The 26589-nt window shown below is 37.6% G+C and overlaps 1 protein-coding gene across 1 annotated transcript in view; it reads right to left on the bottom strand.

The window, feature by feature from the left end:
* cacna1ba (calcium channel, voltage-dependent, N type, alpha 1B subunit, a) overlaps positions 1-26589 on the bottom strand; it is a gene marked incomplete at both ends in the record, with an annotated part of 146297 nt that overhangs the window by 101150 nt on the left and 18558 nt on the right. The window contains 3 exons of the mRNA XM_079816016.1: positions 4154-4344; positions 4476-4628; positions 4814-4905. Of these exons, the coding sequence (XP_079672142.1) occupies positions 4154-4344; positions 4476-4628; positions 4814-4905 (436 nt within the window). The remainder of the gene's footprint in view (positions 1-4153; positions 4345-4475; positions 4629-4813; positions 4906-26589) is intronic.

The following is a 26589-nucleotide window of genomic DNA, read 5'->3' as shown; positions in this document are numbered from 1 at the left end:
CAATCAAGTCAAGCCATAAGAATACTAATAGGAGTTTGGAATGACATGAAGGTGAGTATGATGACAGAATTTTCATTTTGGAGGTGGACTATCCCTTCAAGAAAATCATTTCTGACTACTGTTATTTGTATAAAAAATGTATAAACCCCATTAACTAATAAAGCATTCATCTCAATGCCGTTCTGCATATTCACACTACCACAGGAAAACACATTTAACTGAGGAAATATATGAAAGGTCAGTGTAAATAAAATAATTATCTAGATTAAGAACAGAAAAGGTAGCAGCTCAGCCATATTTGCCTCTCCCACAATAAATTGTATTAAAAAAGCACATTCCCCCTTACTCTTCTAAACTATCAAAAGGCAACACACAGCCCCAGCAGACCAGCCTCCTCCATTAGCCTAGTGCAGTATCATGTTGCAATAGCCCTTAGCTAACCACAGGACCATTAGCTTCTATCCGTCTATCTTATCCCTGTCATTCTGAATGCTGCTTACCACTTCAAGGACCAGATGTCTGCTTTATCATTCAATTAACCAATATATACACTGTCCATACCATCTGAGGACAAAACTAACTGCATACTGAACGTACAAAGCGGATTTTGTCAAACATACTTGGCTTTTTAGAAGTACCTTTCTAAAATAGGGTGCCAATCATCATGAGGAAAAATAAATAAATAACCAAAATATGAAAATTTATATTATAGCACTTGCCTTTTGTTTGACAAACTAATCCTTTTATGTATGCTCCAGTTTTTTTTTTTGTTTGTTTTTTTTTTGATCCAGTACACACATTCAGTTACAGTCACAAACTACATTTTTTACAGTGTGATATCTTGCCCAGGGTACTAGAATCACCACCAGATTTTAGGATTCCTCCACTAATCATGAGAATGAGTGCAACCATATGGATGTCTTTAATGACCACACATACAGATTCCTGTCAGAGGGTTTTTCTTTAATCTTGTGCTTCCAGAACCATCAGCAAGACAGCAAGAGGCCTTTAACAACAGGATTTCAAAGTAATGGCAGGAAACGAGACAAGCCACCATGGGGACCAGCTTCTTCTCAACATCTCAATCAAATACGTCCCACATTAGCCTTTCGGACACTTCCTAAAGATCTTTTATTCATATTACCTTGCTGTAAAACACACTCACATTCTCTCTCACAATGATGGATAGCAGACCACTCACAGATTCTATATATCCTCCAGAACCACAGGGCTAAATTCAACACTAATAGCTTCATAGGACACTGTGATTAATCATGATATTTTTGGTCTTGGTGAGAGGAAGGAAAGACACTAGGTAATTAAAAATCCAGACATAGAGATTATTCATGCTGGTGTAAGGAAAGTGAACCAGAGCCCCCGAAATATCAGAAATTAAGTGAGCATAATTCACTGCTTAACTGACAGCGCCAACTCTAAACACGCTACAAAAGGATAATGCTCAAAGACACATCCACAGATGCTGCTATCTTTTCATTAAACATTGAAATATTACATACTTACAGTAATAAAATAAAGATGTTGATACATCTGTAAGGTATTATTGTTACGTCATTGAGAGGAGACTGCTGTTAAACTATTTTGTCTCTAATTGAGACTAACATGGAAACTTAGTGAGAAAAACAAGGTAAAAAATATTTGGGGCTTAAGCACTGAAAGCCCATCCCTAATGCCATAGTTTGAGGCACTTTGAACCAAGTATGTGAGATGTTTTTGAGTATTTTCTGCTTTGTTTTCAGAGATCAGTTCAAGAAACAAACATTATTGGACTATACAACCTTTCTCGGATCTGCTGTGCCATTATTTGCAAGAGCTACTACTTTGTTTCCCATCAGGCTTTTATTGTGGTATCATCGATTTCAGATTTACCCGCCACTAAACATCTTATTAAAAAAGCAAACTGGTCATATAGATGTCACTCAGCTGGACTCTTCCTGTCGAAAGCTTGGAACATACTCTGCAAGAACAAAGAAATTTGTTCGTTTTCTCGAGGTGGCAAGAACAAGAACAAAGTTCGTTCTGGCCAGGACATTCCATACTTCACGAGAAAAGCAGGTGCCGAGCATCTCCGTTTCTCCGCATTAACCCCGCTCACTTTAAAATTTTGACCAATCACACAATATTTCTCGGACACCCACAAGCAAAAAGTTCTGCTCTGACGATGTGTCGAGAACGAGCTGCGAGAACTCCCAAACCAGGGCTCCGAGAACAAAATTACGTCATTTTGTTCTCGCAGCCCTGGACGCGAGAACTTTTTTCTCTGTTCTTGCGGAGTATGTTGCAGCCTTAAGCAAACATTTCTTGGTCAAAATAAGAAGTGGACGTGGACCAGACTGGAAACTGAATGTCTGGATCATGACTTTGTTCAGATCAAAGTCCCTTTCAAGGAAAGTCTGTTCACTCGGCGGCCATTCTAACAACAGCTGCAGTGATGCAATGAATTTACCAATCAGAGATTGACTCTTTTACTTAAAAGGAGGGACGCATTTCGCCATATTGCATGTTGCAGTTTCTCCCATTCAAAAGTAATAGGAGTGAACCATCTTTGTATATCTATAGTCTTTGTTCAAATTCAGCAGTGTGTAGCCTGGGTGGTAGGAGTCTAATGATCGTGAATCACTGCAGCATTGTAGAGCTATTAAAGGGATAGTTCACCCAAAAATGAATATTGCCCCATGATTTACTCACCCTCAAGCCATCCAAGGTGCATATGACTTTCTTCTTTCAGACAAATGCAGTCGGAGTTATATAAAAAAATGTCCTGGCTCTTCCAAGCTTTATAATGGCAGTGAATGGGTGTTGATATTTTGAAGCCCAAAAAAGTGCATCTATCCATCATAAACATACTCCACACGGCTTAAAAAAGGCCTTCTGAAGCGAAGCGCTGCGTTTGTGTAAGAAAAATCAGGTCAGGGGTTTCTCTTTTACCATAAATCGATGCGTACAGACATCTGTCGGAAGTTTGTTATTTTAGTTTATAAAGTTTTAAATATGGATATTTTTCTTTCACAAACACACGCTTCAGAAGGCCTTTATTAACCCCCAAAAGCCGTGTGGAGTACGTTTATAATGGATGGATGCACTTGTTTGGGCTTTGAAATATCAACACCCATTCACTGCCATTATACTGTAAAGCTTGGAAGAGCCAGAACATTTTTTTAATATATCTCAGATTGTATTCGTCTGAAAGAAGAAAGTCATTTACACCTAGGATGGCTTGAGTGTGAGTAAATCATTTTTGGGTGAACTATCCCTTTAACTCCAGCTTTAAGCATTTGGACATAGTACCTATCACTACTGCTCCAGTATTATTTTAAAAGAAGCCACTGAAATTAGAGCACTATGTATTATTTTGCTATTTTGACTGTTTGGTTCATGAAATAAATATTACTTTTGACAGATGAAAATACTGTTCTCAATGTCTACAAACATGTTATGCTCATTTCTTTAGAATCATTATATAACCGTTCTCGGAAGTGGTTTGGAGTTGGTAAGATTTTTAAAAAATGTTTTTGAAAGATGTCTCATCCTCACCAAGGCTGCATTTATTTGAGCAATAATACAGTAAAACAGCAATATTGTGAAATACAAACTTTACAAAAAAATGTTTTATATATATTTTAAAATGTAATCCATTCTTTTGATGGCAAAGCTGAACTCAGCATCATTACCCCAGTCTTCAGTGTCACATGATCCTTCAGAAATCATTCTAATATGCTGATTCAGCACTCAAGAAACATTTTTGAATTATTTCTTAATATTTTTGTAGAAACGGTGATACATTTTTTTCTCAGGATTCTTTGAGTAGAAAGTTTATGTGAAATTTAAATCTTTTTGTTACATTATAAATGTCTTTACTGACAGTTTTTATTCAGAAATCAATTGCTGAATAAAAGTGTTACTTTGTTTTTAAAAAATTCTTACCGACCCCAAACTTTTGAATGGTAGTGTATCTACATTGTTAACTTTACATAGCCTAAGAGCTAACAGTCATGGGCTAAATGCCACAAAATTCCAATTTGAAACTACTGTTAAAATGATTATCCATCTGTCTCTTTCACAAGTGAAGTCAAAAAACAGTAAAAGAAGAATAATTTATGTCAGTAATCATGCAAAAAGCTACAGGTAGACTCACATTGTAAAGGATGTCAACCCATCCTTCCATAGTGATGCACTGGAAGACGGTGAGCACAGCAAACAGGATGTTGTCAAAGTTTGTTATGCCGAAGTTTGGACCAGTCCAGTATTCCCTACATACAGTTGTGCCATTTTCACACGTCCGGGCTGGTTCATCAAGCCCACATGGAAAGTCAGCCGCCTGTTCCCCTGATTGAACAACATTACTGTCAGCCGTAAACCATCTCAGCATTCTTTACATCAACTTAAGAGTGTATGAGTGCTTATAAACACAATAAACTGAAACCACAAGCTCCATTAGCATGCTAAAGCTCACATACCGTTATCGACTCTGAAGCAGGTGCGGTGGAACTTGCCCAAGTAAAAGTCTAGACCAATGATGGCGAACATGAGAATAGCAAAGAAGAGCAGAAGGCCGATCTGAAGCAGAGGAACCATCGCTTTCATGATGGACTTGAGAACCACTTGGAGACCTTATCACACACAGAGGAAATACTGTATGTATTGCAAGCAGCAAAAACGGACAACTAAATGCAAAGACTAGTAAGCTGTGAACAGTTTAACAACAACAATTGCTCAATTAATCTTTATTTTTGCAACAAAAAAAGAGGAGAAAAATCAAAAGCTTGCAGTGTATTTCATTTGTAATATGACTTACTTGGAATTCCAGACACCAGTTTGAGAGGCCGCAAGACTCTCACTGCCCTGAGTGTCCGCAAGTCAAAGTCTGGTCCCACTATGGTCAGAATCCTGTTGAGAAAATACACCAATGATACAGTTTATGTCAATATACAGCCTATGCAATGGGTTTTCAAGCGTTTTGATAAGGCCTCCCAAATATAATGATCCCCTTGAGAAAAACCCTCTATACAATATAAAGGCAGCAATACATTTTCATTTTTCGTCTACTTATACTGATAATACTAAGACGACATTTTTTTTCCAAAATGAAATATTTGGGTTTTATAATATCAATTTACTAAAGGCAGAGCAACACATTTAATATTATCTAGAAAATATTTATATTTATTTATTAATATTCACATATTTTAAATAGTATATAATATTATATAAATTATATAATATTCACAAAGTTTGTAATTAAATAAACATTTATTTGTAAAGTGTTTTTCACTATAAATATTATACATCCAAAAGTTCTTAAATATACACTACCGTTTAAAATGTTAGGGTCAGTAAGATTATAATTTTTTAAATAAATGAATTATTTTATTCAACAAGCCAAGGATACATTACATTGATCAAAAGCGACAGTAAATACATTTATAATGTTATAAAATTATTCTATTTGAAATATATGTTGTTCATTTGATCTTTCCATTCATCAAAGAATCCTGAAAAAAAATCATAGTTACCACATAATTATTAAGCAGCACAACTGTTTTATATATTCATAATAATGGGGGGGAAATTCTAAAGCACCAAATCAGCATATTAGAATGATGGTGATTATATGACAATAAAGACTAAAATTAAGCTTTGCCATTACAGGAATAAATTCCGTTCAATTATATAGAAAACAGAAAAATAGCAAATATAGAAATACAAAACAGTTATTTCACAATATTAAGTTATTTTTAATCAAATAAATGGAGCCATAGTGAGATTTCTATTAAAAACACTAACAAATAATACGACTCCAAATCCTTGAACTGTAGTGTATTTTTTGAATGTAATAAATATTGATTATATGTAAATAATAAATAAAGAAAATGTATATTTAACATTTCGTCCATTTAAAAAATAGCCATAATCAACATGGCCAACAGAACCAGATAACTGAAGACCTCATCAGATGTGTTACACTGTCCTGAGTGACCATCTTTAGAATCATGACGGATCAATCCTAAGAGTGTCCTGTACATGTATATTTCACTGAGACATTTAAAATGTATTTCCACCATGTTGACTAGCCTTCCCTGATGGCAGCTCACAGCTGAATTGTGGAAAAAATCCTCCCCATTCCCTAGGGTACAGCCACACATAGCACTCCTGTCTGATTCTCTCACACACACTGTCTGTGACTAGTGAAAACTCTGACCATTCTCCTTTCTCATGCTTTCACATGGTGAAAGGGAGAGTCTAGGACAGTCTACATTAATAAATTAATAAGTTCACTCTATCCTCAGTTCCCTTTCATTCTCTCATATCTTAGAAGTGAACTTTTTAGTCTAAAAACACCTTACAGAAGAGTCTGACCTCACTGAGAGGGACAGCCCAACAAATCATGGCCCAAAGCACAGCTTGGATTCGCAGCTGGTATGGGGACACAGTGACAGTTGATGATGCCGCAGGCAGATGGATGTTTGCTCGAGGACAGGAAGCATGAACATAGAAAGAACCTGGTGTGGTGGTAACTAATACTTGCAGTCAATGGCTTCAGATATAAAAAAGGACAAATCTGCTCAGTGTATATAACCTCATTTTGTCTCCTTAGGACAAGAAAATATGAAAAGAAAAGACAGGCTCATTGGAATAGTTCACACAAAAATAAAAAATCTTTCATCATCCTCATGTTGTTTTGCAAAATATATGTAGGCTTCTCTTCTCTCTTTCTCTTCTCTCATACAATGAGATCATACAGTGATCAGGCACAGTCAAGTTTCATAGATGGCACCATAAATCTATTCCATATGTTTTGTGAGCTACATTATAGTTCAAAAGTTTGGGGTTGTTACAATTTTTGTATGTTTTTTTTAAGAATCTCTTATGCTCATCAAAGTGGCATTTATTTGTCAAAAATACAGTAAAGAGGCATGTGAGTACCCCAAGCAAGATGGCGGCTCGCTAGATAAGCTCCTATCCACTCACTAATTACTATACAATTCATGATGTACTTGGCATTTCGCTGAAAAAATAGTTTAAAAACGTCCATGATCCGGATTTTATCATGTTTTCGCCAGTTTTACGATGACAAAACAACATCTAAATATTTCCAGGAAGCGGAACGTTTCATCAGCACATTGCGCAATGATGAGACATAAAGGTATGCCCTCATAAGACAGTAATGCTTACGGACATATAAAAGTAAACCTTGGATGGAAATTAATCGCGAGTGGGTCCTGAGATTTAGACGGTGTGCTACCCGAGCAGCGTGCAGCTGGAAAGTGACAACCAGCTGCATGAGGGCAGTGGCGCCATCAGGGGGTGGCCAGGGGTGGCCGTGGCCACCCCTGGCCGACTCCTGGCCACCCCACTGGCCACCCCATGGCCAGTATAAATTTTAGTAGCGTCAGTCATGCATTTCATCCCTAATGCACAGCCAGGCAGGCAAGCCGCTCTAGACCTTCGATCACACCCTATGGATCACACACAGCCCGCCACGCCCCTCCCCCGATGCCGCTGTTGCGCGCTCAGACAGCAAAAGTACAGGTCAGCGCGTGCCCGTCAGTCAACAATTTCAAAAGAAGTAAGAAGACGAAGAAGACTACCGTAAATAAGTCAAAAAAATATTCTTTAGTAAAAGAAGACGGGGAATTATGTGTCGTGACGTGCTTTTTAAGTGCCAAATGTTTACAGTATACTGTTACAGCAGCTTTTTGATGTGTCTTTGACACATTTTGACAAGAGTTAACGTTACCTAGCTAACGTCGTTAGCTGGTGCATGTTATATCAATTTTCAGACAATGAAGAGAAAGTCCACAGACATCTCTTCTTATTTTAAGAAGAAAAGTACAGAAGGAGGAGTGAAAGAGATGGCAGGGGAGCAAGAGAGGCTTAGTAATAGTGAGGATGAGGAGGAGGATGCTTTTATTTGTATCTGCCAGTATCTGCTTTTCCCCAGTAACTGTTTTGTTTGCAATAAATGTACACCTTATGCCAAATATAATTGCAAAATAAAACAGAATTGTAGTGCAACTCAAAATGTTAACTGTACTGTTATTAGTCTATGCACATTATATAATTAGTAACATTAAATATAACACAATAAACCAAAGTATATCAGTAGGAGTTTCCTTAAGTCTTTCTGATAGTTTTCTACAGGCCGGTTTACTACACCAGTAGAATACAATTCTGAAATTATGGTTTCTAGTTTTGGTGTGCCACCCCAAGATTTTAAGTGGCCCCATCTGGCCACCCCTATGAAAAATTTCTGGAGGCGCCACTGCATGAGGGATGCCCTGTGGACCAGTAGGAGTTATTTTCTGTTATTGCGTGTTATATATGCAACAGTTTATTTGTTTTCATGTTTTGGGTTAAAGACCAGAGACTGGTCAGAGCTCCCAGTTTGTGTTTCAAGGGAGCATTTTATGTTACTTAACTCTGTTTGTTTTGTTTTTTGTAAATCTTTTATGAAAAAAAGGTTCAGTCGTGACAAAGTTTACTATTAAAGAATTTGTTATTATACTTGTTAGGTTACAATGTCTATATAGGTCTATATACAAAACCGTTTTTTTCTAGATCCTAGTTTTTTCTATGAAGTAAATAAGACTTTAGGGGAAATGGATGGTCAAATAATCCAGGCCGGAGATTTTAATCAAGTTTGGGATGCTTTTATAGACAAAAGTACATTTATTGACCAACCACATCCTAAAGACAGAGTAACAATTCATATGATGAGTGAAGATAATGGGTTAGTGGATATTTTGGCATCTGGTGAATCCATGCAAGAGGGAGTACACCTTTTGTTCACATTGTCATAATTCCCACTCCAGAATTGATACGTTTCTGATCTCGAATTCCATGACAAAGCATGTTACGCACTGCAAAATAAATGCTATTACCTTATCAGCTTATCATGCTGCCGTGGAGTTAGGCATTGATATTAACTGTGACAAAGAAAGAAAAGGGCAGATTGAGATGAAACACTTCACTTCTATCTCAAGAGGCCTTTAGTTTATCTTTAAAAGAAGATTTACAGTCTTTTTTTTTTGTATTAATACTGGTAGTACTGGTACAGGAATTAGATAAAATTAAGAATTATGAAAAATAATGATTCCTAGTGCTTTTCAAATCAATTGTATCAAGATATTTGTAAACTTTTGTAAACTGAACTCCAGGAAATGTATAAAAAAAGGTAGAATACGCCCTTTAGATTTGATTTAGATAGATTTTAGATTTAGATTTGGAACTACTTTCTATGATGATAGGGAGAACACTGGTAAACTGCTAGCCAGACAGTTGAAGCAAAAGAATACATGAAATTTAATAACAGCTACTAAGAAAGGAAATACAATAGTTACCCCAACAAAGAAAATAAATTATGTATTACAGCAGTTTTATAAGGAATTGTACGCTACTGATATTAATCCTAAACCAGAAGAATTGCTCAATTTTCTTCTCCAATATCAAAATGCCTAAAATGTCCTCAGAAGAGGTGAATTTGTTAGATTGTCCAATAAAAGAACTTGAAGTCAGGAAAGCTGTTTCTATTATGCTGAATGGTTAATCAGCAGGATTATTATAAACAGTATATAGAATTATTTGCACCCATTTTAACAGAAGTATATAATGACGCATATGCTAGGGGATATCTTCCCCCTTCTTTAACAATGCTCTTATATCTGTGATTCCTAAAAAAAGATAGAGATTCCACTGAACCCTCAAATTTTCGACCAATAAGCCTGATTAATGTAGATTGTAAGATAAAATTCTTGCGTTGCAGTTAGAGAAGGTGTTATCCAACATTATAAACCCTGATCAAGTTGGATTTATGATGAATAGGTCATCAATTGACAACATGAGAAGGTTACTACAATTAATTTGGCTAAACAGAGAAGAACCCGACCCAACTGTTGCCCTCTCACTCGATGCAGAAAAGGCGTTTCATCGGGTTCATTGGGATTTTTTATTCACAACGTTGTCAAATTTTGGGTTTGGGCCATGTTTCATTAAGTGGGTACAAACATTATACAAAACACCTAAGGCATGCGTGATTACCAATGGTAAAATTTTCCAGTTTTTTGACCTTACATGGGGGACACAACAGGGATGCCCGCTGTCGCCATTATTGTTCAACATCACATTGGAACCATTGGCCATTGCTATCAGGGCTAATATAAACATTCTAGGTGTACAGGGAGGGGACAAAGAACACATTGTTTTTATATGCCGTTGACATTTTGGCCTTGGTAAAAGATCCAGATTAGTCCTTACCTCATTGAATGGAGACAGTTCAATCCTATTCTAAAGTGTCTGGATATAAGATTAACTGGACAAAGTCTGAAGCTATGCCTAATCTGGAATATGTAATGCAAATATGGTAATGGTAACTAAATTTAATAATTTAATAAGATGATGGCCTCGCCTCAGCTTAATTACGTGCTTATGATGCTACCACTTACAACACCACAGCTGATTTTCAATCAATACAATATAATGGTAAAATGTTTCCTATGGAATGGGAAAAGGCCCAGGATAAAGCTGAACAAATTATGTGCCTCTCAGGATAAGGGAGGGTTGGGACTACCAGACCCTCGGCTCTATCAGGTATCTTTTGAAATGGCCAAATTGGCCAAACATTAGAACAATAATACTCAATTAGATTGGGTTACTACTGAGAAAACTCTGTCTTGGCCACACAGCTCTATTGAACATTTGTGTCAATATTTAGACATGACCACGAATTCTATCATGAGGCATTCCAGAGAGGTATGGGCTAAGATTCACAAAATGCATAAAATATCACAATGTAAACAACCATACTCTTCCCTATGGCATAATTTTGCTATTTGTATCGGGAAATCACCTATGTACTGGAAGAAATGGAATATGAATGGCTTGTGCTCGGTGGCAGACTTATTTGAACAGGGTGTATTTATGTCTTACAATAACCTTGTACAGAAGTATAATCTAAAGGGAAAAGAAAATTTCTGGAAATACCTACAAATTAGAAGTACACGGATGGAAACCATATCTTGGACTTCCTAACACTGCCTCATTCCCAACAAAAAGCCTCTGTACTGTATTCTAAAGGACGACCAACCATGTGCTCAGCAACGACTGTACAAATTTAAAGACAAAATGGGAAAAGGACATTGGGGCTGTAATTGGGGACGAAGAGTGGAAAAGAATTTTGTCAAATACAGGTTAATACGAAAGAGAAGCTAGAGGGCAATTTACAAAGTACAAAATCATACACAGGTTCTATCTGACACCTCTTAGACTTTATAGAATGGGTCTGACAAATAATAATGTTTGTTGGAAATGTCAAAAGGACAGAGGTACTTTTATTCACTGTTTCTGGGAGTGTCCACTTATTCAACCTTTATGGCACCAAATTTTAAACATTTTGTGCAAATGGCTTGGAACAACAATACCATTATCACCAAAATGATGTCTATTGGGAGACAGGGAGCAGATGCCAAATATTTCTAGAGGAGAGTTCGCAGTGATCATGGTGGGGGTCTCTGTGATGGCTAGAGTCATTTTGAAACACTGGAAAACTCCCAAAACCCATTACAAGAATGGGTCAATATAATGACAAAGACAGCCTAGTATGAATGTTTGCTTTACAAACTACATAATAAGAACAGAGCATGTGTCCCTGTGAATCCCTGTTTGGGAAGATTTTTGGTCTTATGTGACACAATAACTCTGTCTATATTTTGGCCTTATATGTAGTATTTGTATATATCTGTAATCTGTGTTTTGTATGATATTGTCATGTACCAGATAAAAACAATTAAAACTTGAATTATAAAAAAATACAGTAAAAACTGTACCATTGTGAAATATTACAATTAAAATAACTTTCTATTTTAATATATATTTTAATTTGTATTAAATTTGAGCCATTACTCAAGCCATTACTCAAGTCTTTAGTGTCACCTAATTTATCAGTAATCATATATCTTATTATTATCAATGTTGAAAATGGTTGTGCTATTTAATATTTTTGTGGAAACAGTGATACATTTTTTCAGGATTCTTTTGATGAAAATTTAATCAGGACAGCATTTATTGGAAATTGATTTTATCTGCAACAAAGTATTTGCTGTCAATTTAGATCAATGCATCCTTGCCAGATAAAAGTTTGAATTTTAAAACCACAAACTTTTGAAGGGTATATTGATAAATTGTGTGAGGAACAAATCACTGAAAAAATGTGATGAAAGTCTATTTTTCTCTAATATTCAAAGTTGGCAAATCATAGTTGGTTATGAATATAAAACATGCAGAAATCAATAGCATTTGGCACTTTTACACATCGTATTTGATTGTGAACATCAATGATTGAATGAAATTTGAAAGCAATTTTTAGTGAATAACTCAGAGATAGTCCAACCAGAAATGAAAATGCTGTCATTATTCTAAACCTACATGAAATTATTTATTCTGCTGAACACAAGAGAAGATATTTTGAAGAATGTGGGTAATTAAACAGTTGCTGGTCCCCATTGATTCCATAGTAGGGGTGAGCCGGGCACAACCTAACAGTGTTAGTTGAAACACACATGGTTTAAAACTTTCCATACATGCCAGCATGACGAAACTTATTGTATTTACTAGTTGCCATCGTATTACATAGAGTAAAAATTGTGCCAAATTTAAAAAATCTTTGGAAGATATCACTGAACATTTAAGTAACCATAGCAAAAGTACATTTCTTAAGTAAATTTTTCATAGCTGTTTTTTTTTTTGTTTATTTAAAATGAGACAAATATGATATTATATAGTTTTTAAAGCTGATCTAACCAACAGAAGACACGAGCCGGGTTTAAATCCCAGTTGTGCAGGTGGGGCATGTTGTAACGCTGTGTTACAATGTGCCCCTATTAGAACTCTGTTATTCTATTTTGTACCTTTATCAATTCTATTGAGAAACCATGAGAAAAGGTGAATAAAGTCATTGTTCAGAAATGATTAATTATTATTATTATGTTTTGAACTATGCTGTATAGCTGTGTTTTGCGGTGTGTTTGTTGATAAACTCAAATATTACTTTATTTTTAATTATTAAAAAATGACATTTTATATAAAAAAGTTTATAATTGTATTTTATTGACAAAATATTTTAGTTTGTCTTGCAAATTTTTTTATTAGATCAGATAATATTTTATTCTGTCATTTGGTCATGTTACAATGTGCCCCTCACATGTTACAATGTACCCCACCTATGGGGCATGTTGTCACATTTCACTTCCATTCTTTCGGGGTAAATCAATAAAAAAGTATACACTGTATTAATGAAACAAAACCACATACCACATAGTTTGTGTTCCACCAAAGAAAGTAAGTCATATGAGAACTAGATTGGAGTAGGCCTACTAATTTTTGACTATTAAACAGACTACAGTTAACTCCCACATTAGAGAGAGAGATGTATCAGATCATCAAACCTGAAAGCAGAAAGATGCATCTCTGCTCTCACATCTTAGAGTGTCTTTTTTCGTGTTATTCTCAGCCAAGAAGACTAATTCAACACAGTAGTGAAAAAAAATCTGGCTTTTATATACAGCATAGTATCAATTCGCCTCAATGTTTTCACAGCAATTCTGTTGATTTACTAGCTGTGTCACTGAGGCCCTGAACGAACCTGAGGATGGCTCAACCTGTATCAACACTGAGACATGAGAACACATCTAGACATCCACCAGGGAAATCCAACACACAGGCAAACACAGTCCTTTGTCAAATAATACACTGTACGCTGCCCTTTAAGAGTGTAGAACATGCTAGAACTTGCTATCTATTTATTTTCTATCCATCATAATGAGGTCACAAGCAAACATTGTCTATTTTCAGATTGCTTTTTAGATTTGCAATGGAATAAGTGGAATAAAATCTAAATAATAGATATATCTAAATAAAATAATATACTTATAAACCATAAATAACAATTGTACCATATAAGAAAAATAAACATCAACAGAAATCTGACTATTAAAATTAAATTCTAAATCTTGAATATATTTGTCAATCTGAATTTTTTTAAATGTAAAAATGACTAAATAATTGCCAACCCTGAATATGTAGTTGTAAAACCATATACATCCAGAGTTATAAATCTTGAATACATAAATGCAAATCCTGAATATATAGTTATAAATCAAAATATATATGATAATTATAAACTTTGAATAGCAGCTAAAAATTAAGTTTGATATCAAATACTTCAACTACAACTTTATTCATTTATATAGCACATTTTACTGCAATTCCAACTGCCCAAAGTGCTTCACAATATCAGAGAGACATACGCAATATATATCAAACCAATTAATACACAGGAATTTAAAACAAATAAAGAAATAAAGAATAAAATAGAATACATAAGGCGAGACAAATAAAGATCAAATGAAATAGAATAGAATAAATGTATCAAGAAACTATCTCTAAGCATTGTCTATTCTCAACAAACGCTAAATTAAAAAGATACGTTTTTAACTGAGACTTGAAACCTTCTAAAGTTGAAGCCTGCCGAATCTGCAAAGGTAGGCTGTTCCACAGTTTTGGGGCGATGACCGTGAAAGCTCTATCGCCCTAGATTTTTTTGAGGAGCGGGGAACTGCCAGTAAAATGTATCTCCTGATCTCAAAGACCTGACTGGAGTATGGTCCTTTAAGAGGTTGTTAATATAACTTGGGGCGATGTTGTGAAAAGCTTTAAAGACCATCAATACAATTTTAAAATCAATTCTATACTGGACTGGAAGCCAGTGAAGAGTCATATCCAAGGTTGGAGAAAGGGACAGGTAAGAAGGTCGCGCGACATACATTGTGCACACATAGGATTCACTTTGTATTAGATACATAGGGGTGAGTTCCACCCGTTGTATTTCTGTATATTTTTGGTAGTTAGTGTAGGTCAGGTAGTGCGTCGGAAGATTATTTTTGTTTAATAATTAGGTTAGAGACTGTGCCATAAGTTTGTGTTATTTTATTTTTTGCGAGAGTTATTTGTTTGCTTTTGTTTTTAATTGTTGATGTTGCTAGGTATAACAACCATAATATATGTTTGTTATTTAGGGTGGGGGTGTTACGTCCTTGCGTTTGTTTGTTTTTTCTCTCATTAAATGATTTTTCAAATCAATATAAATAGTACTCATAGATCATGCATCTAAAAGGATAAAAGAGCTTGAGTATGTGAATGTGTCTAAGAATGTTTTAATCATTTACTCTGTTAGTGTGTCAGACAATGACTTGTCTATAAGAATAAACAATGTATTTGTGACCCACATCTCTTGAGAAATTCCCTTAAATATGAGTATGCTGACTGTATTATCTGCTCCATGTGTCTGTGTTAAGCCACTCAGAGAGAAGAATTGCTTGCCGTTACACCATTTGTCTTTGGCCTCATTTGTGTTTTAAAAAGTTTATTTTCTTCTTAATTTCTAAAATATCCATCTAAATCTAGTAAATATAAATCTCTAAGAACTAGCCATGTCAGGCAGACCTTGTTGCTCCAATCATGAGCAAGGTCAAATCATTACAAGAGCTGCACCCAAAACACATTAAAGTTTCATTCGCCTTTAGGGCACTGTTCAATCTTCAGAAGATCGGAGAAGCTACTGCACTAATTATAGGCCGAAGGACGTCACCTAGATGGCACCAAGTACTATTTTAAAGTTAGTGCTGTATCTCCATTCCTTCACTGGATTTTACATTAGGCAGTGTGCAGACAGAGAGCCACACAAAGAGAGAGGCTGTGTAAGTACAAGAGCCTGCCTGAGACACCATTCACAAGCTCAGAATATAAACAAAGACATTCTCACTGTACATAAAAATACAAAGATAAACAACGCCTACTAGGGGTGTAATGGTACACGTATTCGCACCGAACCGTTTCGGTACAGGACTCCCGGTACGGTGCACGTGTGTTCCCACACAAACATATTAAGCATTCTGTCCATTTTATCACGAAATTCAAACGATAAATGCAGTTTTGACGCTCTTTAATGATTTAGTGATGTGACCGATCACTGTATAGGCGCGTCAGTTCAAGCGGCGCACGAGTGAACGCGATCATCTCTTCCTAGTCAAAGACTAAACATGAATCAACATATTCTGAAGGTATGTTGAGGATACATTAACAACAAAAAGTATCATATTTCGTATAATCGCCTAAATCAATGTTTCAATGGCGGAAAGACGTCAATAAAACAGCTTGTAAAAAATATCACGTACATTTACCTCAGAAGTCATTCAGTGTCCATATTCGGTTAATTCACTACAGAAATAAACTCTTTTGCTAAATATATGCACTAAATATTCACTATATTATACTTAACCTGTTAGTGATGTCTTGATTATTTAATCTATGTTTAAATAAATCTGTCATAAAATGACAGCAACATAATGCAAAAACTGCCTTATGGGAAGTTAACATGTTTGCAAACAATGTGTTATTTGAGTGTTGATTATTATATCTAAAAATAAATAGCAACTGAATTTAGGCTAAGAAAATTTGGGCTCTGTTGTTAATACTATAGTAATGTGCAAGTAAGGCTCCCTATATAGTTGACAGCATTATCTTTAAGAAACTTTTAGTTATAATTGAATTCATTTAAGGACAGACACAATTTGTTCAGTAAACCAGTTAAATAAAAATAAATAAAAAACAATTTTATATTTAATTTTCTCTCCCCTGCTGTACCGAACTAGTACCGAACCGTGACTTTAAAACCAAGGTACGTACCGAACCGTCAGTTTTGTGTACCGTTACACCCCTAACACCCACAGTATAATAAACATTTGACAATACATACTTTACATCGACCATGAGACCTCCTAACAGACTTTCAATTGCTTAATTTGTCTAACAAACTTTAATTAGTGTAATATACATACAATGTATAATTCTGCCACATTTCCGAATGTTATGAACAAGGTTACACTTTATTTTAAGGTGATGTAGCTACATTGTACTTACTCAAATAATTACTGAGTTATATTAACTAACTACATGTACTTACTATATAGTTACGGTTAGGGTTTGGTTTAGAGTTAGTTAATTATAATTATGCATACTTTACTGTTATTACTATAGTAAGTACATGTAGTAACATGTAACTACGTCACCTTAAAATAAAGTTTTACCCTGAACATTTCAACCACAGCGTAATTTCCATCACATCACCAATCATGTGGCTTATGAGAGCATTCTGTGATGGAAGAGATGCTTTTTAACATTTTTGTAATAAATGTCTGATTCTTGCTATGGCTAATTTCTGATAGCATGTTTTGTATTCTAAATACACACAAATTATTTTAACGTGATTTTTCTTGTTTTATTTACATATCACGTGATGTCTCATATCTTATAAGTTCTTTACTTATCATGTTGTCTCAAAGTAATCAACTTAGTAAACTAACTGAAAAATATATATTAGGGTGGAAATTGGTGTTTTGGAAATGACAGAACAAGTGAGGTCATAATGAGTCTTAAAAAAAAAGTGTCATTTTGGTGAAATAGTGGTTTATTTTACTTTACCAGAATTTTAAAAATGTACTTAGTGTATTACAGATTTTTATATTTTAAAATTGAAAGTCTCAATCTGGGACGAGGGCAAAACAATAAAATATTGTATATATATTATGCAATATCTATGCATAAAATGAATTTAAAAAGAAGCAAAAATAGTGAAAAATAAGAAGATGGCATGATAAAAAGTTTCCATGACACTTTTAATGTGATCATAATATAAAAACAGTAAAATAAATAAATAAACATCCCCAAAGTTGAATAAACACTAGAACAATTTAGAATGCTTAAAAAAGAGGGAAATTGTGACTGACTGACAGAAAAATAGACAGATGCATTTAAATCTGCATAACCATCTCGTCCTGAAAAGAAATGATCAATTAGTATTTTTCTTTGGGAAGAAATAACTATAGCACTATTAATTCCCCCTACACAGCTATGACATACAACCTTACGAACATCTCAAGTTAGCAACATCTTAACAAGCAGGCATAAAAACCCACAAGCCCTTGCTGGGAGATTAGCTACTTAATGGAGCTGAAGAGATCAGCAGTTATACTCCAGCACTCATGCTCAGGAAGTCTCAACCGTAAAAAATAAAATAAGCGATGGAGGCGGGATTCTTCCAACAGTCTTCATGCCAACAGGACAACTTGAAGACAACTGAATGTTCCAAGGGCAGCAGCTCTTCTTTTAATATCTACTTTTGACAGTGCATCTGGAAAGTATTCAGAGTGCTTCACTTTTTCCAAAAATTATATTACAGCCTTATTCGAAGTCGATTAAATTAATTATTTTCCTCTAAATTCTACAAACAATACCCCATAATGACAACGTGAAAAAGTTTTTTTTTTTTCTTATCTTTGCAAATGTATTAAAAATAAAAAACGAAAAAAAATCACATGTACATAAGTATTTACAGCCTTTGCCATGACACTCAAAATTGAGCTCAGGTGCATACTGTTTCCACGGATCATCCTTGAGATGTTTCTACAACTTGAATGGAGTCCACCTGTGGTAAATTCAGTTGATCGGACATGATTTGGAAAGACACACACCTGTCTATATAAGGTCCCACAGTTAACAGTGCATGTCAGAGCACAGACCAAGCCATGAAGTTCAAGCAATTGTCTGTAGACCACAGATCAGGGAAAGGGTACAGAAACATTTCTGCAGCATTGAGCACAGTGGCTCCATCATCCATAAATGGAAGTTTGGAACCACCAGGACTCTTCCTAGAGCTGAGCGATTGGGGGAGAATGGCCTTAGTCAGGGAGCTCCAGCGTTCTGACAGAGCTCCAGCGTTTCACTGTGGAGAGAGGAGAACCTTCCAGAAGAACAACCATCCCTGCAGCACTCCACCAATCAGACCTGTATGGTAGAGTGGCCAGACGGAAATCACTCCTCAGTAAAAGGCACATGACAGATTGAACTCTTTGGCCTGAATGGCAAGCGTCATGTCTGGAGGAAACCAGGCACCGCTCATCACCTGGTCAATACCATCCCTACAGTGAAGCATGGTGGTGGCATAATGCTGTGGGGATGTTTTTCAGCGGCAGGAACTGGGAGACTAGTCAGGATCGAGGGAAAGATGAATGCAGCAATGTACAGAGCCATCCTTGTGAAAACCTGCTCCTGAGCACTCTGGTCTTCTTCAAACATGACAATGACCCTAAGCACACAGCCAAGATAACGAAGGAGTGGCTACAGGACAACTCTGTGAATGTCATTGAGTGGCCCAGCCTGTGCAACGACACTCCCCATCCAACCAGGTGGAGCTTGAGAGGTCCTGCAAAGAAGAATGGGAGAAACTGCCCAAAAATAAGTGTGTCAAGCTTGTAGCATCATACTCAAAAAGACTTAAGGCTGTAATTGGTGCCAAAAGTGCTTTGACAAAGTATTGAGCAAAGGCTGTGAATATTTATGTACATGTGATATTTTTCAGTTTTTTATTTTTAATACATTTGCAAAGATTTCAAACAAACTTCTTTGACGTTGTCATTATGGGGTATTGTTTGTAGAATTTTGAGGAAAATAATTAATTTAATCCATTTTGGAATAAGGCTGTAACATAACAAAATGTGGTAAAAGTGAAACACTGTGAATACTTTCCGGACACACTGTAGTTACTGTGCCAACATCATCCCAGGCAGCATCTTCACCTTCTACAATAGGCAGCTTTTATACACAAATTAGCTGATGAAGGGTGAAAGTCAATCTGTCAGTAGCACAGCTAAGATGCCATTCATTATTCTAGACTGATCCGTGACAGGCAGGTTATTACTCCAGCCAAAAGAGCCTGTGATGCGGCTCCTCTTTGTTTGCTTAAGCCAAACAATGTGAAATTAGGCAAAGCGCTGTCAATAGAGACAGAAGATCTGACAGATCAAGGTCTAAAATACCTGATGAAAATAAAATCAAAGACAATCAGAACTTCATGAATGCTGTCAGACGGATGGGCGACAAGCAACTGGAAGAAAGTTCTAGCAGTTACCGCAAATTAACAGACAATTGCGCGAGCCGACAAAATACAAGAGTTGCATATTTTGCAATTAATCTAATGCATTTGACCGCACGGTTTTAGAAAATTGGCATGCATGCTTTATAATTCACCGGTCTTCAGAAAGGAATAAATAATGCATTTGCTCAGTGTTACTTCACCGCAATCAGCATAAACAGATGAAATCTAGATGTGCTGTAGAGGTGAGAGATCATTTTTCAATTTTGTGACAATTTTTGAAAGCAGTACAGAACAAACACATATATCTGTGTTTTTCATTGAGCGCTTGTACAATGTCTGTAGCTGGATGTATTATTGCTTTCTCACACAAATAATAAAGTAATTTGAAAACCAATTATTATGAAGCATGATTATGAATAAATGCTTATGAAGATGGAAATGTCCCATGAAATTCATCTTCCTAGCATTATTCCTGCTCATTTGCAGCACTTCACACACACATTTGATTTGGCACAGGTTTTACGCCGGATGCTGTCTTCTTGACACAACCCAGCACTGAGAGTGTTAGGACACATTCACACTCACACACACTCCTACGACAATATCCAATCCACCTAAACTGAATGTCTTCGGACTGAGGGGGAAACCAGAGCACCCCGAGGAAACCCACAGAGAAACTTCTTGCAGTGAAGCGACAGTGTTACTCACTGAGCCCCCGTGCCACTCTAAAATTTACCTTGAAATTATTGGAATAATAGAAAAAGACTATTCATTTGTTAAATACTGATCTGAGAGCCATTTGTTCATGCCACTGAATGTCTCTCTGTAATGCAATATGAAATCTCTCTCATTCTCAGTGGTCGGAGATGCAAGCAGACCTCTCAGTATCACAACAATAATAAAAACATATGGCACATCTGTAAATGGATTGCATAACCCCTCTGTAATGACCCTCCAGAACACGATGCACAGATGAGCTATCAATTCCCCTGCGAGGCAGATTAGATTAGATTAGATAAGGAAGAGATCACTGGAATCATTATAGTACTGGTGGCTGAATCTATAGAGGAATTCTGTTGCATTCTTAAAGGGACAGTTTGTCACATGCCTGTCCTGTCTCGTGTGCACTTGTGGTGTTTTGTTATTTTGGGCATGTGCTCTGTCTTTGTCTTGATCCCACCCCCCTTGTTATTTCGTTATTGGTTTCATTTGTCCCACCTGTGTGCCCTCGTTCCCTGCTTGATTTGTCCCCTTTAAATAGTTCCTTTGTGTGTTCAGTCTTGGTCGTATCGTTGCCGTATGTCTACGTCTTCTTTTTCCCCGTGATTCCTGGTTCCCCCATATTTGGTATGTTTTGAGTTTATGTGTTTTCTGATTATGTGTTTTGCCCCATTGTGGGTTTTGTTTTGTGTTTATGTTTTATTTTGGTAAATTAATATTCTTTTCTCTGCACTTGAGTCCTCGCACCAGTTTCCTTGTCTGTGACGTGACACAGTTCACCCAATAATAAAAAAATTCTGTCTTCATTCAGCCGGTTAATTATGACAAACACGGTCAAGCTTGCACTTCATAAGTCATTTCAAACAATAAAATAGCTCTGTGTGAAGAAAAGATAAAAAATGTAAGTTCTTACATCTCCGCCATAGCTTTCAAATGTTCAGAGATATTTCAATATAAAATATCCAGATATTATGATAAACGTATTGATCATATAAAAATAGTAATATGTGACAATAAATTAAAATTAATAAAATAATGAGCAAGTTTAATTACACATTTGGTTTGTATTAATACTACTCCTACTACTATGACTAATAATAAAAATAATAAGAAGAATTTAAGAGATACAGCAGAGGGGAACAAACTCTCAAATTGCTATAGCCTTAAGGACTACTTTTATGGTCAAATTCATCATAATACTTTCTACATAAAAATCATACGAACCTGAAACAACATGAGTAGGTAAATTATGACAGAATTTTAATTGGGTAAACTTCATTCTAGGCTAATGATTTAATAAGTTGGCTGAAATAAGATAAATACACTACTTAACATTTATTAGTGGAATTAATATTTAATATTCAGCATTTAATATTCTCAGCTCAGGCATGTATACAAAAATGCTATCTGTGTATTACAGTTTTTCTCCACTGGTTTGGCTCATTTCTTGAAACAGAAATTACATTCTCAAAATTGTAAGATCATTTGGCAAAACAGTCTTACAGTTCAGCACAACACTAGAGCTCACTTGCAAAAGCTAATATCTCTCCCAAAATTGTTCACTCATGCTTCAGAACTAAATTCCTTTCCCATATAAATGGTCAGTGCCACCAAAATGGCAAAGATCCTTCTCAATTGATTTGGCTCATTTCTTGAAACAGACCGGACGTTCTCAACACTCTTGGTGCTTTTGCCAAAATAACGTAGATGGTTCGGCACAACACCATGGTTCACCTGCAAAAGCTCATACCTCTCCCAAAACAGTTCACTCATGTGTCAAAACTAAATTTCCTTCTCATTTAAACAGTCAGTGCCCCCAAAATGTTTCGTCCCTTTGGCATTGTGTAAGCACTGCAAGTCAAAATGTTTAGATGTTTTGTCACTATGGCAGAGGACTATTGAAATATCCTTCATGTCCACCTTTCAGTCTTAGCCCAGTCCTTCATTTTTGTCTAGCTAACAGAATACAATTGTGTATAAAACTGAAAAAAAGAAATAGGATTTTAGGGTAGGAGTAGCCTCCAAGGTTTGACACCACACATTGCACTCATACCGCCAAGGAAATTGTAACCATTATCATTCACACACATAAAGTAACTTCCATACATCAGTAAAAAGAAAATGTATACAGCATAATATACTGTAATATAACACACAAACAAAAAAACAATGAAAATTACCGTCCTCACCCTCCTGGCCATCCACACGCTGTTGTTCTCAATCTTACTGTAAACACTTGTAAAATTTCTACTTTTCTAATGATATAATCTGGGTTCGATTTTTTTTTCAGAGATATTGTTAGAGTAAAGTATATGAATATATTGACCAATCAGTACACACAAGACCAGTACTGCATATTGATGAGAATATTTATTTCTCTCCACATTTGTAAAATCATTTGATTCATTCATGCATTTTCAAAGGTTTGTTTTTTATATCTGCTGAGGTTGGGCTGAAGTCTCTGTCCAGCCTCTCTCAATGTCAACCCATGGGTTCTCAGTAGAATCGCATCTGATAAATTTGGTCCCCGTCTTCTTTGGCCACATCCTACTCCAGGTCTACCTCTTCCTACCCTCCTTCCCCTCTCTTCCCCTCTCTATCCCTTCCCCTCTCTTCCCCTCTCTACCCCTCTCATCCCCCTTCCCCTCTCTACCCCTCTCTTCCCCTCTCATCCCCCTTCCCCTCTCTTCCCCTCTCTTCCCCTCTCTACCCCCCTCTACCCCCTTCCTCTCTCTACCCCTCTCATCCCCCTTCCCCTCTCTACCCCTCTCTTCCCCTCTCATCCCCCTTCCCCTCTCTTCCCTCTCTTCCCCTCTCTACCCCCCTCTACCCCCTTCCTCTCTCTACCCCTCTCATCCCCCTTCCCCTCTCTTCCCCTCTCTTCCCCTCTCTACCCCCCTCTACCCCCTTCCTCTCTCTACCCCTCTCATCCCCCTTCCCCTCTCTTCCCCTCTCTTCCCCTCTCTTCCCCTCTCTACCCCCTTCCCCTCTCTACCCCTCTCATCCCCCTTCCCCTCTCTACCCCTCTTATCCCCCTTCCCCTCTCTTCCCCCTTCCCCTCTCTTCCCCTCTCTACCCCTCTCATCCCCCTTCCCCTCTCTACCCCTCTTATCCCCCTTCCCCTCTCTTCCCCTCTTATCCCCCTTCCCCTCTCTTCCCCTCTCTACCCCTCTCATCCCCCTTCCCCTCTCTTCCCCTCTCTTCCCCCCTCTACCCCCCTCTTCCCCCCTCTTCCCCCCTCTTCCCCCCTCTACCCCCCTCTACCCCTCTCTACCCCCCTCTACCCCCCTCTTCCCCCCTCTACCCCCCTCTACCCCCCTCTACCCCTCTCTACCCCCCTCTTCCCCCCTCTACCCCCCTCTACCCCCCTCTTCCCCCCTCTTCCCCCCTCTATCCCCCTTCCCCTCTCTTCCCCTCTCTACCCCTCTCATCCCCCTTCCCCTCTCTTCCCCTCTCTTCCCCTCTCTACCCCCCTCTACCCCCTTCCTCTCTCTACCCCTCTCATCCCCCTTCCCCTCTCTTCCCCTCTCTTCCCCTCTCTTCCCCTCTCTACCCCCTTCCCCTCTCTACCCCTCTCATCCCCCTTCCCCTCTCTACCCCTCTTATCCCCCTTCCCCTCTCTTCCCCTCTCTACCCCTCTCATCCCCCTTCCCCTCTCTACCCCTCTTATCCCCCTTCCCCTCTCTTCCCCTCTTATCCCCCTTCCCCTCTCTTCCCCTCTCTACCCCTCTCATCCCCCTTCCCCTCTCTTCCCCTCTTATCCCCCTTCCCCTCTCTTCCCCTCTCTACCCCTCTCATCCCCCTTCCCCTCTCTTCCCCTCTCTTCCCCCCTCTTCCCCTCTCTTCCCCCCTCTACCCCCCTCTTCCCCCCTCTTCCCCCCTCTTCCCCCCTCTACCCCCCTCTACCCCTCTCTACCCCCCTCTACCCCCCTCTTCCCCCCTCTACCCCCCTCTACCCCCCTCTACCCCTCTCTACCCCCCTCTTCCCCCCTCTACCCCCCTCTACCCCCCTCTACCCCTCTCTACCCCTCTCTTCCCCCCTCTTCCCCCCTCTACCCCCCTCTACCCCCCTCTACCCCCTTCCCCTCTCTTCCCCTCTCTTGTTCATTTTGGCCAGGTGCCTCCATGTTCAGAAATTGTTCATATTGTTCATCAAATCTCTTTACATATATGTTTGGCAGCATTCACAGTCATGGACAGCATCTGTCAGGTAACTAAACATACTGTTTGATTGGTCATCTGAGATGTGTGAAAGTCCTCCTTCATTAGTCAAGTTCTAGTTTTACCTGACTGTCAATAGCTGTAATAAATGTATCAAACGTTCCAAGGGATTCATATATGGTATTCATGGTATTATGTTCTTGACTAATTTTGACAATTGAACAGACTATTGTGCATGTGATGACTTATACAATGAAATGACGCTGATACGTTTCGGAGAGAATGACCATTAGACTGAGAATCAAACAATCAGTTTAGATCAACAAGATCTAATCACTTGCAAACTGTGCTAAATGTAGGCTACCTGTACTTAATCAATTGCAAAGATGTACTGAGACATTGAGACATGTACTTAGACATTTGCAATTTGATTAAATGAATGAAAAATGCTATTCTGTTGTGAACAATTGCCAAGTGGTTTGGAGATTTGTCCATGTTGTTTTGAGAATGTAATTTCTGTTTCAAGAAATGGGCCAAACCAATGGAGAAAAACTGTAACTGTTTTACCAGTTGGCCAAACAGTTCATTAAACATTTTAGCTCTATTATTCCGTGCTGGCACAGGGCACACTTACTCCGTAATTGTAGAGTACGGCTCATAGCTGAGGAGATTTGAATATAGCTGCATCTTCCATGTGACATGAATGAAACATGCATGACATACAGCAGTAAACCATGAAGCATCACAAATGTAAAATTATCCTGGAGCTAACATGCGCTTTCTATGCATGAGGGACTGACATTGCTTGGAACAGGTTTACCAAAAGGCATCTGTATGTCTGTAATTATTACTTAATCACGATGTCTAGTAGCTGCTTTAAGCCTCAGTAGAAGCCATAAGGTTTATTCTATTAAATTGGCCACACTCTAGATTAAATAAGTGTTGTTTTAGAACCTGTATTGACTCATCAGGGGAGAAAATGAAGGGCTTTTCCAACCACTGAGCAAGAAGGAAACACACACTGGAGACAGCCCGTCTCATCACCATAGAGACAAAGGTCTCCACTGCTCTCATTAGAACACCATGACAGACAGAGCGAGAGAAAGAGAGGAAAGAAAGAGAAAAAGAGATGGGTTTTGGGAGCTGGGGACAAAAGAAAACAAAAAGCAAGACAATTTGGAACATGAGGGAGTTTGCACTGCCCTTCCCCCATCTTATGTACAAACGGTATGCTCAAAAGATGAGCATACCAGTCTCATTTAACACATAACTATATCAAGACACCACTGACAGCCTTACAAATCACATGAAGCAGAAGGCCTTAAAAGCAGTCCATCTGACAATACATACAAATGTACAGTATGCAAATTTGCAACAGTTAGTATCACTGGCCAAGCTGCATGTCAAAAATGCACATATTTTACAGTAGTTCTGCATTTACATTTATGCATTTGGTAAATGCTTTTTTTCAAAACGACTTGCAATGTATTCAAGATAAACCTTAGGCATTTGCAGAGGGAATCAAACCCTTGAACACAGCATTGCCAGCCCTAGGCTGTACAAGGCTGTGCACCATTCAGAATTATATTCAAATTCAATTCCTCAATTTGAAGTGAGGAAACGAACAGAAAGAAAAACTGCAAGATGGATGGATGGATGGATGGAAATTGTAGGATGGATGGATGGATGGATGGATGGATGGATGG

Source organism: Gobio gobio (assembly GCF_949357685.1).
Source record: "Gobio gobio genome assembly, chromosome: 4".
Taxonomy (NCBI): Eukaryota; Metazoa; Chordata; class Actinopteri; order Cypriniformes; family Gobionidae; genus Gobio; species Gobio gobio.
This window is presented reverse-complemented; position numbering and strand designations above follow the sequence as displayed.